The sequence below is a fragment of the Coccidioides immitis genome, assembly GCF_000149335.2.
Source record: "Coccidioides immitis RS genomic scaffold supercont3.1, whole genome shotgun sequence".
Classification (NCBI taxonomy): Eukaryota; Fungi; Ascomycota; class Eurotiomycetes; order Onygenales; family Onygenaceae; genus Coccidioides; species Coccidioides immitis.
This window is the reverse complement of record NW_004504310.1, coordinates 5302285-5316023: the sequence shown is the minus strand read 5'-3', so window position 1 is coordinate 5316023 and position 13739 is coordinate 5302285. Positions and strand designations below refer to the sequence as shown.

Below are 13739 nucleotides of genomic sequence, written 5' to 3'. Positions count from 1 at the left end.
ACGTGTTGAATATGCGATTTGATTGAACGATGAAAGGCTCGACTAGGCCTTACCCCCATTCATTGCCACATGAGAGCCATGGACACCCCCTTAAGGTGCAACCATATCTTCCCGGCAAAAGGTGTGACTGCCGACTACGAAACACAGCAATCTTCTAATGTGGCCGGTTCCTACAGGAACTCGTCCTCATGGCACGATATCCTGGAATATCCTGACACTTGCGACAGCCACCGTCGGTATTACAGCTTTCTTCAACGGACCCCTTCGTACAAGCCCCCTGTGGATCAAACAGTGTAACTCTGTTTGGACAATGTCTCTGTATAGCCTTAACTATGCATGTGGATTCTAGACACGGCGCATTTTCTCCTTTGAAATGTTGTAGGCGTAATCCATACGGGGATTTTGCCATGGATACCTGCGCCACGACTTTGCATTAGATTTTGATCTTTCATTTTCCCTATTAACAAGATGGTCCAAGTCTCAAAACTAAAAGGAAAACATAGATACCCCTTTTAGGACATGATCTCGTTGATTGCCCATAACTGGTTGCAAAGATGTCCAAACCGCTTCCGCCAGTACCTACCTTGAAGGTATCTGAACGATTTTCGGATGAAATTCAGATACTGCCTCCGTCCTCGCAGTTTGACATCGAAGAACCCCCAGACCCCACGAAGAGATCGAAGAAAGGATGGCCTTTCAGACTCGCCTTCTTCGCTCTAGCGACTGTGGCATTTGCCAGTGCCCTCGACGCGACCAGTCTCTCGGTTGCTCTTCCGGTATGTTCATAGGCCCAAGATATGTATCCATTTTCAGTGTTGATCCTAATATGTGTCTTGCTTGAGGATAGATCATTGCAAAGGAACTTGGGGGAACAACACTTGAATCATTCTGCGCTGGGGTTTCGTTCCTCTTAACTTCGATTCTATTTCAGCCGGTTCACACTGCGTTGTCGGATATTTTTGGCCGCAAGCAAATTTTATATTGCTGCATTGTTCTGTTTGGCGTTGGCTCGCTCATCATCGGCTTTTCCAGGGACATGAAGACGTTGATTGCAGGCCGTGCTGTCCAAGGCGTTGGTGGAGGCGGATTAGAAGCCCTTTCGGAAATAATTCTCACTGATATCACCACGCTCGCAGAACGTCCGCTCTATCTGGGTATCTTGAGCTTTGTTTGGGCTGCCGGTTCAGCGTTTGGTCCGTTGATTGGCGGTATGTTCGCAGAGCTTGTTTCCTGGCGCTGGATTGCCTGGATCAACTTGCCAATCCTAATTTTCCCTGTTGTGCTGGTACCACTATTTCTGCGCTTAAAGACAATCCCGGAATCGCTGAGAACTAAATTCGCCAAAGTCGACTGGATTGGAATAGCCTTGTTTATCCCCGGCCTCACGCTCTTTGCTCTGGCTATTACGTGGGCTGGGAGCTTGTACCGGTGGACTTCTGCCGGTACGGTTGTGCCGCTAGTATTTGGGATACTGCTATTGATTGCGTTCGGGGTGTACGAAGGGTATTCGAAAACGCCTCTGCTTCCTTACTGGCTTTTTACGGTCCCCACTCGCTGGGGTGCATTGCTCGGAGCATTCCTACACGGGCTCGTTCTTTACACGGTTGTGTTCTATGTTCCAATATACTTCGAAGGTTCTCTCGGGCTAGAACCCATATCTGGTGCCATCACTGCGTTACCCCTTTCTGTGGGCGTCTCAATTAGCGCGGTCGCTACAGCATTCGCAATTGAATACATTCGCCGATACACATGGGCAGCTTGGTCCGGATGGCTCCTTTCGACGGTGGGAATGGGGCTGTTTATTTTATATGATTCACACACTTCGGTTCCGGATCGGGTGGGTCTGCAAGTTGTTGCTGCTCTTGGATTAGGGATCCTTTTCCCAGGACTTGGGATTCCCGTCCAGGCTGCGAGCGATGAATTACAGGCAGGGATTGCTATGGGGACATTTGTTTTTGCTCGTCAGCTGGGCGCCGTCATAGGTGTTGCGCTAGGCTCGGGTATCTTTGCGAATAAGTTTGCTGCCGAGATCAAGAACGTCAACCTACCGGGGCCGCTAAAAGGCCTGGCAGATGGATATGCGGCTATAAGCATGATCCCAACCCTGAAGACTTTAGACCTACCTAGAGTTGAGAAGTTGGTTATCCTTGACGTGTACACCGATGCAACAAGAACCGTATGGATCACCATGACTGTCATCTCTGGAATTGGGCTGCTCACTTGCTTCGCCATCCGTGAGTTGACTTTGGAGAGGACGGAGACCGGTAGACAGGCTTTTGAAGGCTGATGTGTTGGGAGTCTGATTTCATTCCTTTTTTTTTTCTTTTCTTTTCCGCAATATTCAATGCCGAACTTCGATACGGCCTAGAATAATAGATGTGAGACCCATTTTTTTACATGAGTCCTTCCAAAGACTGAAACCCCGGAGAAGGCGCCGGGGCCTTCCAGTCCGACGTGCAATCTGAGACCAGCGAAATGATGTATAGACATCCTCAACAGCTCAGATTGTCTCGAGCCTTTGAGAGCCGGGGCCGAGGGGCAATTTGGCAGGTTTCCTGTTCGGCAAGCAGGCCGAGAATCTTGGAAGACTGGGTTCCGATCGGCCGTCGGTCTAAAAGGCCTACGGGAGTACGGAGTAGTTATGGACTATACCTGGCAAGTCAAGGGATCCTAAATAAGACGGTTAGATCATGTAAATCTGAGCAGAGCCTGAATTCCTGGGCCTTGTGTATTTACTAGCAGTCGCTTGATAGCATGAAACACATTGGCTTGCTGGAAAAGCGATGTTGCTCCGGTGTGAGAACAATAGCAGGCATTGGAACCAGTCTCCTAGAATTAAAGTTGCTGCCGAATATAATGAGTAACGTATATGGGCAGTGCTAGAAACTTTGGAAAAAAAAAAAAGAAAAAAGAAAAAAAAAAGTCCGGGGTAACTACGGAGTAAGTACTGGCCGAAGTTTGCCCTTGGTACTCTCGGCCAACTGGCATTAGTTAATGTGGCAGCCCGGGAGTATGCTGCGTCTGCGGCCGAAGGTTTCATCAGAGCGTGCGGACCATCCTAAAGCCCGTCCAGCCATGATTTTCAAACATTAGTGCTGCAGATGTCGAAGAGAACGATACATGCGAGTGGGTTTGACTCGCCAGCTCGAGGAGAAACCATCGATCCATCAGTGGTTGCATTGAAGAAATTGAAACGATATCGAGCATGAAGGATCACAGAGCTCAACCGCCGCGCAGATCTCCTACTCAACAGTGCTGCCATTATTGGAGCCGTTGAGAATAAGCTCACTCGACGGGAAGTGCGCACGCGAGAGAGACAGAGACAGAGAGATAGAGGGCGAGAGAGATACGTTAGTTATGTCCCTCCATCTATCTGCGCAAGATTTTGAGAACGTTCGACAGGGGCGGTCATTTTGCTAGAAAGGGTTTTCAAGCTTGGCCCCCGGGAGGGAAGATCGTTTCGCGACGAGTTCCGCTGTCCTTTTCCTTCTCACCATCGACAGTTATCTGACCCATATCTACGGGGTCGTCGCTGTTACTCCGGTGCCTTGCTTCGAACAGAGAGCCGGGAAAGCGAGAGGGGAATTGCAATTGAATTCTGCAAAGTCAACTTCCCAGCCTCGTTGGCGTGTTGAGTCGGCACCTCAAAGCCTCCACGGAGAACCCGTAACTAACGAATATTCGGATTCTTGATTGGCCGGCGACGTGGAAGATGGTCCTGGTGCTGGCGATCCCGCGATTTTGTTGGTGTTGCGCCGCCGTTAGTCGTGCCGTTCGAACGGCTCAGGCGAACAGTGGCGGTTCAACCGCACAGGGGTCTTCCTTGTCGCCCCATGCGCAAAACCCTCCACCTCGACCTCGCAGAAGCAAACAACCGGTTTGAACACAAGGGCCAATGCAGGAGTCGCTTTGTTTTTCCCAGCAGCCGCAATGGCTTATCACACAAATGTTGGTCAAGTGGACTGGACAAGGCTGGATAAATTTTCGTTTGTCCAGTCACAACCACTGCACTGCACAGCCGGCATGGCCCAAGCAGCACGGGAGTTGGCGAACTCACTAGGCTGGCAGCTCCCTCTCCAGCCTTTTAGGATGTGGGTTTGCAAAGAGTCCCAGCGGTCTGTGGGTTTCTGGTGCTTCGGTTAGTGAGGATACTGCATGACAAGGCCCAAGCGCACCCATTCTGCTGTCCTTTGCCCTTCTGACACTCTTGGTGACATCTCCAAGCTGTTAACTTTAGCACTGGCTTGTTAGTCGATAAATGTGACGATCTCTCGTCCCCGCTCATCGTCAGGCTGTGATCGCCCTCACCGTGTGCAATCTATATTTGCTCCAAGCTCCAGCTCGAAATTTCTTTCCCCCAAGCCGCTCTGCTTGCTGAACCCCGCCAAACTGTCGCTGAAAGTGTTCTTGCTCGCTCCCAGCGCCCAATTACAGTACTCCACGGCATGAATCCATCACTATAATATTTGCGCTGGATCCTTGCCTCTGCGCAAACTCAACAATCCTGTCGTTTGTGAGGAATGGAGTCACCACCGGAGCCAAGCTCACGACCGACGATATCGCAACCCGATGCCGTCTTCTCACGGGGCCGGAACCCCGACCTTTCGCGGTCGCCATATGAGCGGATTCCTTCGGCTGATGATACTCGACACCGCCGTACTTCACATTCGACCAGTCCAGAGAGAGCCCTGCATGCCAACCCATCCAGCATGGTTGGCTTAGGACTTGGTAGTTACGGCGATGCATTCAGCAATGTCTTCGATAATGGATCCGATCGACGCTCCCGCAATCAATCGTCCTCGTCAAGCAACGCTCTTCATGGACAAGGCCGCGACTCACCGGATGACTTAATCCATACATCACGAAATACCCCATCTGAGGCCTATCTATTATCTTCGTACCCTACCCATCTCGAGAGTTCGCATACCTTAGTGCACAACACCCCGACGTCGAATCCTCCAGGCGAAGGCGGCAGAGGTAAATAGAAATCTATCAAGCTAGAGATGCGATCAGCTGACACAGGAATGCAGGCCACTCAGGCAATATTAAATGCTCAAGTCGAAAGAATGTCGTCCAACGACGCACCTCATGGTTGTCCATCAGTATCTTGATCCTCGCATTTTACTCTACTGCGTTTTCAGGCATATACCTCGTCGTCGCATGCGTCAAGCCGCGCTACGGAAGGCGCGTCGGAACGGACGGCGGACTATCACCGTCTACAGCGTCATTATTAAGTGCACTCTTTGCTAAGACGATCGAATTGTCGTTCGTGACTGTGTTCGTGGCCTTCCTAGGACAAGTGTTGAGCCGCAGAGCTTTGGCGAAGCGATCTCCCGGTATTTCTATTGCAGATATGTCGATGCGGAGCTGGATAATGCAACCTGGCACGCTTTTAACTCACTGGGAAAACGTTCGTTATTCCGCTATGACTATTTTGGGCATGGCCGCTCTAACTACTGCATGGATGGCAATGTTATATACCACTGCAGCTGAAACACTGGGTGAGTCCTTTTCCTACGAACAGTCATACCTTGCCGCTCATACTCCCTAGTCTCACCAAAACTCAAATTTGGACCGACCGAAGACACCACGCTGTATGGTCAGGTAGCGTCGAAGTTTGCAAATAAAGACTATTTAGCCAACAAATGTTTGACACCTATTACTCCTGAGATGGACCCGTTAGAGTACGGGGGCACCTGTATGCAACTTACGCATGTTGGACATAGCTACCACAATTACCAGCAGTACCTTGCCGACTGGGCAACTATATCACGGTCCGGCAATTTCAGCTCCCGCGCTTTATCGGAACGGCCATATCCAACTGGGACTTGGTATGATAATACCACTGTTTCTGGAGAGTGGATTGATGTCCAAAATATGACAGAACTTTCGAGGAAGCACGGAAGAATGGTCAACATTGCTACTGCTGCCATGCCGCATGCTGGAGTATTCGTAGCCTCAAGAGATCCCCGTAACAAACTGCGACAGCCATCTGACTTCGCCGGCTTTGGAGAATTCTACATTTCTGCTTCAGTGGCGTCTCCTGCTATCCAAGTAACTTGTGTTGGCATGACTGAAGATGAGCTGACTCCGATAGTATATTCGAAATGGCCCTATGCTCAGAAACTCAACTTCTCAGCTTGGCCGGCATCTGCGCCGAGTGATATTCCTACTTCCCCTGATATGCTGAATGAAACAGTTGTCGATGACATATTTGGATTTGGTAAAAAGGGAGACCAGCAAGCTCCCATTTTCCCAAGACTGCCCGCACACTATAATACGATAGTGAACGGTTCCGGTCGCTATCCGTTACACTCTGTCTATCTACTCGGCGCGTCACCTCCATCAGAGACGAGTTCACCATATGTTCTTTGTAGTATTAAGGGAGGGACCACATCCAAATGCTCAACCCAATACCACGCTGCAGCAAGTGGGGGTAAGATGGGGGTTAACTGCGGGGACAAAGATGACGAATTGGCGTATCATCGAACGGCACATAAGTCTAAGCCCTTTTTGATCGATCCCGATTGGAAAAATGTAGCGTCGAACTGGGTGAACTCAGTCAGTTTAGGAACAGGCATTACCGACGGGCATTCGAGCAACGCTAGACTCCTCATGCAGCTAACCGGAGGCTTTAAGAATGAGACGAAGGAGTACTCTCTCAATCCTCGATTACCCTCATTGGCAGAAGCGTTAGCAGCCATGGGAAGCTCAACTCTCTTAGAAAGCACAGAAGGTGCCACTTTTTCCCAGTACTGGGAGTACGGTGAAAGCCCAGTAATTGAGGATGGCAAGACTGTCTACGAGGATTTCCCGGCTACTATTCGCGTCAGCGAATACGCATCTGGCGGCACATATTCTTGGCAAAAGATTTTCTATGTCGTCCTTGTCCATGTGTTTTTGACCAATCTTGTTTGCCTGGCGTACATGTACTTCGACATTCGGGGTACCCAGGTAACCGACTTCACTGAACCCCAAAATATATTTGCCTTGGCGCTGAATAGCCCATCGAGTGTTCGATTACAGGGAGCCTGCGGTGCCGGGCCTGAAGGCCGTCAGCTTAGCGAACGGTGGAGGATAGAAATGGATGAAGACGACGAACATTATTACATTACCGGAAAGGAAGGGCGTGAGAGATCCAGGAATCAGGCACCTGGCCACGATGCTGCTGGTGATGTCGAAGGATCGCCCCAGAAATCCTCACTTAGCCCAGCTGTGGCCGAGTATCGAAAGCTTCAAAAGTCGAGGCATTCGTTTACCCTACTGTCGTGATCTGACAGTCTTACCCTTCTACACTAACTGTCCCTTATTATACCCCTGAAAAGTGCTATACATTTTCTTTTTCATTTTTCATTTTTCATTTTTCTTTCATTTGGGGTTCAAGGTGAACATTTAACTTATATCCATGGGGGTCTTGTGAGGGCCAAAGATTAAAACGATTACGTGACGGTCACAAATTTTATGATAGCAGATATCTGTTGTCCAATACTATTATTCCATAATTATCCAAATCATCACCACCAAGAGAAGGTCCTAACAACATAAATATCTGGTGCTGGGTGTATCTAAACCTTGCATGCACATTTGAAGTGTGGCCTTACTCATGGATCAGCCCGCCCTGCTGAACAAAGGCATTGGCAGTGAAGGAAGGCAGTGGAAGTCACAAGGATGAGGAGTAACCTCATCATCGGACAGGGAGTATCGACTGTACGTGGCATTTGACAGCGAAACAGGCGACCTTCCTTATCAGACAAAAGGCCTTTCGAGAGTACGTGAATCTATACTCTACTTTGCTGAGGAGTGATGCTGTTATTGACTTATTTTGAAATTGCTCACGTTTGAAAACACTAAATTATCAAGTAAAATTATAATATTTGATATGAAGTACGGAGAACGGAGTATTATTTTGACTTTTCCGGGGGTATGAGAGCGGAGATGATTGCCGCGAAAGTACGCAAGTCAACCAAAGACTCGGCGATAGTAGAGGGTGTGGTACGGAGTAAAGGCCTTGATTAGAAACGGGCACAATCACCAAAAGGCGAAGACATGGACCATTGGGACATGTTCCCTGGGCAGCTGGTCAAGGATCATCAATCAAGGTTAAACTGCGCGTCTTGGCGCGTAGGCAAGCCGCGTCGAATATGAAGGCCTTCAGAGTAGTTCCTCCTGCGTACTCTGCAGGACGTTCCAGGACTCTTCTGATAGTTGTCCCGACGGCATTTTTCTATCCCGCACTCCCCTCAAATTACTGAATGTACTAACCATGATCCGTGTCCTTGCTTGAATGGGTGTATAGGACTCTGTGATAGGGTGGGAGCTTGCGAGTCGAAGCTGGACATATAGCTTGTTTCATTCCTGACGAGGCCCAGAAGAGCATGTTTTCCGCTTGCCGGTGATGTTTGCAGACATAACTTATCTCCTCACAACGGTGATGGCCTGTTTGCTAGTGAAAATTGTGTGGGAGCTCTTTTGTCTATTATAGGTTGCTTGAAATTTTCTCCAAGATTGGATGAAGGGCACGCCTGAATTCGACTGCGGCAAATAGGACACCTCGGGTATACACAGAATACAGTAACACTTTTCTCTCTGTGAATGATTGCAGGATAGAGCGATATGGAGGACTCATCCCCGTATCTTGTCTTCTGCGCAACTTCCCAGCGCCAGGAGGCCGTTTGAGACAGGGTCAATTTGCACGACGACCAAAGTGATAGGGCCTTCAAATGGCTAATGAGTTTCTATATGGCAGACCAGCATTCGGTCCCATTTCCACTCATCAAAGCTTGATTTACCCTGTAAGTTGGGCGTGATCGTCTTGTATCTAGGGGCTCGGGTCTCTCGACCTTCAGCTCCCTTTGCACGGTATTGGTTTTCCCGGTGAAGCTATGCCGCAAGAGGCCAGCGCATACCCGCGGAGAGTGAGTTGCCCGATTTGGCAACTTAACACGACCCTCCTCGACTGGCTTTAAAAACCCCCTCCCTCTTCAACCTCTCTTCATCACCCCCTATCTTTCACTCGGAGCTCCCTGGAACCCCCCATCCTTTCGGAACCTTTGCCAACTACAGCACAGCAGTCCACGTTGACGAGACCGTCAAATTTTTACCCGTACGGGTGGCTGCGAAGTACCTAATGCTAGTGAACTTCTTCTAAAGCGGGTAACCGGACCATCGACTTGATTAGAGTAGCCATGGATCAGACAGCAGATCTTGAGAACCGGCAGCTCTCACCAGCTAACATTGACGACAATGTAGGGTTATCTCCCACCTCAAAAAAGGTCCTGGGGCATTGTGCAGTGAAAGTTGTGACCTCTCCAACCAAGGATTTTCGAACTCTTATTGCCCGTCCGCCCAATTCTAGTCTTGATGGCAACTCTAGTTTCCATTTTGCCCGACCCAACCACCCAGCGCCTAGTTTCTCGATCAGACCGCTGCCGCGAGCCGCGAGAGAAGATGGCGGAATTGGGAGAGGGATCTCGGTCCCTATAGCGGCAAACATAAGTGCCATGAGTATCATGGAGCCGAACTCTAGCCAAAAGTGAGTTTATTGCACCGGAATTTCTGTCTGGTTTTATGGTTAACCCTGTTTTCTTTAGTGATATTACCCCAACGGTGGAATCTACCGAAGGTGATCTCGGTAATGAGCCATCATCCACCAGTCCGCAGCCGCAGATTGAACCAATGCAGGCATTTGCAGCCACACAGAGCTGTCCAAACGCTAGCCCAGATACCAATCTATGCATTGATTCTCAAGCACGGGAGGCAGAGCCTCGTGTGAGGAGCGAGCGTATCGCCAACAGTTTAACCAAGGAAACTGGTAGCTATACGCCGTCCTTTCTTCCTTTATTTGGCGCAAAATTACTAACATAAGTCGTTGTAGCCCCCCTTATGAGACATGAACTACCAGAATCTGTGAGTGATAAAGACAAAGATAACACAGTTGGGCCCAAGATTAAATTTCCCTTTAGAAGCTAGTTATCTTTATGCCTCCAGATGAGTGACTTGTCTGGAACTTTGGTTACTAAATTTTCTTTACCCACTTTCACTCAGTTGGCTCCAGCTGGTGCTAATAATCATTGGGAATCGTTCTTGTCAAGGTTCGCCAATTGAGTCGTGCAACCTCTATATCATCCAACAACAATCCTATGCATACCAGCGAACCGAGACTGAATAGGGAAAGATGCGCGTCTCACAATGAACGATCCGCTCGGTCTTCATCTACATCAGGGTCTACGACATCCAAAATTTCAAAGCAGCAAAGGCTACGGACTCCAAGCCGTCTAAGTAAGGATACTGGCAAAACCTCAAGCCTTCCTTCCCAACCGTCTGAAGAAGATTTGTTTTATCTTCTGATCCACAGATTAAAGAAACGCGATCAGGTAGAAGCGGCAACTGCGGCATTACGGGAAGAAACGGAGAAGAAGCTTAGAGAAGTCAATGAAGAGAATGAAGCGTTGAAATCCCAACTGAGGGAGGCAGAGGATCGTTGTCATGCACAAGAGACGCAGAATACCGCACAGAGGAACATTATAGAGAGGTGGAAGGTCAAGCTTGGAAAGGTTAAGAGTCTTGTGGCCATCATTGGAAATGATCATGAGATTCTTCGCAAAGATGGACAGTTTCTCAAGTCAGCACAAATCGCACTTGTCCGGGGGAAGCATCAATTGCAAACAGATTTAAGACACCTGAAATGTGGTACTGACCATTTGAGCAAGGCCGTAACCCAGCAAAGAGCCGAATTAGCCAGTATGCAGGCTAAGTTCACCGTACTGGAACAGTCGCTGGCCTTGAGGGACAACAGACTGGAGAATAGCGAGAAGTTACTGGAACGAGAGAAGAATCATACCTCTACACTCGAAGCGTTTATCCGAAATCATTCAAATAGAGGACTAAAACAAATAGCGCTACTCCAGCAAACTCAAACCGAAACCGCCTCCAACGTTGGGAATCTTGCTGAGGGAATCAAGAATTTGTTAACAGAATCACAGTCCACCATCAAAGTGGAGCTTGGACTTCAGTTAAAGCCCTGTCTAGAAATTCTGGAAACGCTCAGTAAGCCGGAATCCATTGACCTGGCCCAGTTAGCCCAAATCGACAAAGCATTACGGGATATTTCTATGAAGTTCGTTCCCTGTTCCCTTTTGTACGGAAAGGAGACTTACTGGGACCAGGGTAGATTCTCAGAACCAAAAAACAGAGCTCCACGTAGCCAGTGGTTTCGACGTACAGAATCAGCAAGCCTCCAGAATTATCCAACAACTTAGTGATATGCGTGTCTTCTTTGAAGAATCATCTACGGCTTCGATCAAGCTAGCTGACACCAAGCAAACTAATGGAATGTTACAGGAAAAGGTAAAAATTGCAGAAGCAACTTTAGCACAAATCAACGTTGAAAATGCCATTTTAAAAGAGACTGAAAGCAGCCTTCGAAATGATGTCAGCGCTCTCCAAAAGGAGGTAGAGTCCTTGCAAAACCAGCTAGCCGATGCTTGCCAGTCGTCTGAAGATCGCCATGAGCTATCCAAACTCCGGATACAATTTAAAGAGATTTCTGCAGTATTGGATGATGCAACTGCAAAACTGAAAGCAAAAGAGGAGGAGGTGTCCAAGCTTGAAGCCGGTTTATCTGAGACCAAAAGTAGACTCCAGAATTCTGAGACGCAGATCCTGAACCTGGAGACCGAAAAAGCGAAGTTTGAAAAGGACACAATTAGTATCGAGAACAGGGTCAGGGCTGAATTTACGAAGGCAAGTCTGCTGTCAACAGAGCAAAATCGCGCATGGTTTGAACAGCAATTGTATCAAATTAAACGTGAAAAGGCCACTGCAGAAAAAAGTGCGAATACGCTCAAAGAGCAGACAGCGCTCCTGAAATCAAAATTAGTGTGTAATTCCACCATAGCCGGCGGAAAAATTGCTAACAGTAACCAAGGCAGCAGCTGGAAGCTCACAAAGTGAGCTTGAGATTACTGTAAGTCTATGCCTTCCATGCATTTATTCTGAGCTAACGCAACTTTCAGGTTACAGAAAACGCAAAGATGATGAACGATTTAGAGAGTACCCGTCAGGAAGAAATCACAGACCTGGATGAAGTGGTATTCAAGTTAAAGGACGAGAAGACTTTTCATGCCATGGATGCCGAAGAAGCGAAGTCAAGTCTCCAAAGAGCTCTCGCAGAGAATGCCAAAATGAAGATAGAGTTGGTTGAAGCGCAGAGCTGGATGGAGAGCTCCTGTCAATTATCTCTCCTACAAGAAAAGTTCGACCTCATGCGAGACGAGAGCGTTCAAAAGGATGAAAACATAGCGTTTCTAACGAACGAAATAGCGACGCTCAAAGACAATGCAACCGTTACAGAAAGATTGCGGGAAGAAGCTGCCCAAGGAACGCTAGAGCTTAAAGACTTGCGGAAAAAGCTAGAGGATGCCCACAAGGAGAATATGGAATTGACTGAACGCCTGAAAAGTAGAGATGATGATACTGCATGCCGGACTGCAGAGTTGGATTTGTCCAAGCAGGAAGAGAATATGGTTAATCTTCACCAAACCATACGAGGAAAAGATAGCGAATTGCAAAAACTGCAAGGCAGGTTAGATCGAGCGGAGGAATCGTTGACAAAGATCGAGGGTCTATTACGCCAATTTGGTATCCTTGGTGCTAATGATCTGCTAGTGCAGTCATGGGTCACGCTTGAAAGGCGGTTGTCATACTTTGCTCGTTTGCCGGAATCCAGCGAGATGTTACTGGATGCCGACACTGATGAAGTATCTCTCCAAGGATCAAAAAGCACCGGGAAAAGAAAACGCATCGCAAATTTGACCCCAAGCATTGAAAGAAAAACTTCGCCTCGGTGCTCGACCCCTGGGTACAAGACAACTAGAGTTGTATACCGTAAAGAAAGCATTAGCAGGAGTATCTCTTGCTCTCCTTTGAAACCGCAGGTGCAAAAACGCTCCGCTTCTAAGAAAAAACACACCCGAATTACCACGCCGCGCATTAAGCCCTTCTCCCAAGTTCAGTGGGATCTCGATGGTCGACGCAGTTCGCCTTCGCAGAGTATTGATTACTTGAGCAATACCCCAGTGTATGAAAGCTGGAGGGTCGCCAACATCCCCGCGTCGACACCAAAATTACAACAGGGCAATAGTAGCACACCCATGACAAAACTTCCACCTAGCCCAATCAAAGACGTGAAGGTTGAGTCGCACATGATTCATCGTAATTATGCTGATGAATCACTGTATACTCCCCAGGAGAAGAACCAAAATCTAGAAGAAATAAAAGGGTCGAGTCAGGCAGAAAAGGGACAAAAGCTACCTAAAAGCATTCTTAAAGAACCCGCACTGCCAGCCCTGGCCGGGAGAGAGGACAATGAAGTGCATACTTCGTCGAGAATGGAAAGCCAGAAGACTAAAGAAGCAGGGGCGCCCGCAGTTCCTAGGCGCCAGACACGCGCTTCCTCGCAGTATTTCAAGTCATCGGACAACCCGAGCACCATTTTATCGAGTAGCCGACATACATGGGCCATCACACAATCAGCCGAATCGTCTATGGGTTATAGAAGACCTCGGCGGTATGGAAGGAAAAAAGGTAGGGGATATAAATATTCTCTACATCCGGGTAGCACTAACTCGAAGCAGGAGAACTGTACAACAATAGGTTCAAACAAGATTATCCAAAATAATGGGCGGAGAATAAAGAAAGTTTGACCGGAAACCCAGACCAAACACGAGAATTCGGCTGAC

General features: G+C 48.3%; 3 protein-coding genes across 3 annotated transcripts; all 3 read left to right on the top strand.

Moving 5' to 3' along the window:
* The first annotated feature begins 30 nt into the window (after positions 1-30).
* CIMG_01211 (uncharacterized protein) lies at positions 31-2401 on the top strand. Its single transcript, XM_001247439.2, has 2 exons — positions 31-776; positions 848-2401. The coding sequence occupies exons 1-2, from the start codon at positions 555-557 to the stop codon at positions 2285-2287; spliced, it is 1662 nt and encodes a 553-aa protein (XP_001247440.1). The 5' UTR covers positions 31-554; the 3' UTR covers positions 2288-2401.
* A 1709-nt stretch (positions 2402-4110) lies between these two features.
* CIMG_01213 (uncharacterized protein) lies at positions 4111-7511 on the top strand. The gene is made up of 4 exons (XM_001247441.2): positions 4111-4138; positions 4225-4977; positions 5031-5501; positions 5552-7511. The coding sequence occupies exons 2-4, from the start codon at positions 4521-4523 to the stop codon at positions 7270-7272; spliced, it is 2649 nt and encodes an 882-aa protein (XP_001247442.2). The 5' UTR covers positions 4111-4138; positions 4225-4520; the 3' UTR covers positions 7273-7511.
* Positions 7512-9185: 1674 nt separating this feature from the next.
* CIMG_01214 (uncharacterized protein) lies at positions 9186-13703 on the top strand (the record flags this gene model as incomplete). The annotated part of the gene is made up of 7 exons (XM_001247442.2): positions 9186-9532; positions 9591-9811; positions 9875-9906; positions 10092-11116; positions 11166-11877; positions 11927-11965; positions 12015-13703. 7 exons carry the CDS (start codon positions 9186-9188, stop codon positions 13701-13703), a joined length of 4065 nt encoding a protein of 1354 aa, XP_001247443.2.
* Positions 13704-13739: the final 36 nt, after the last annotated feature.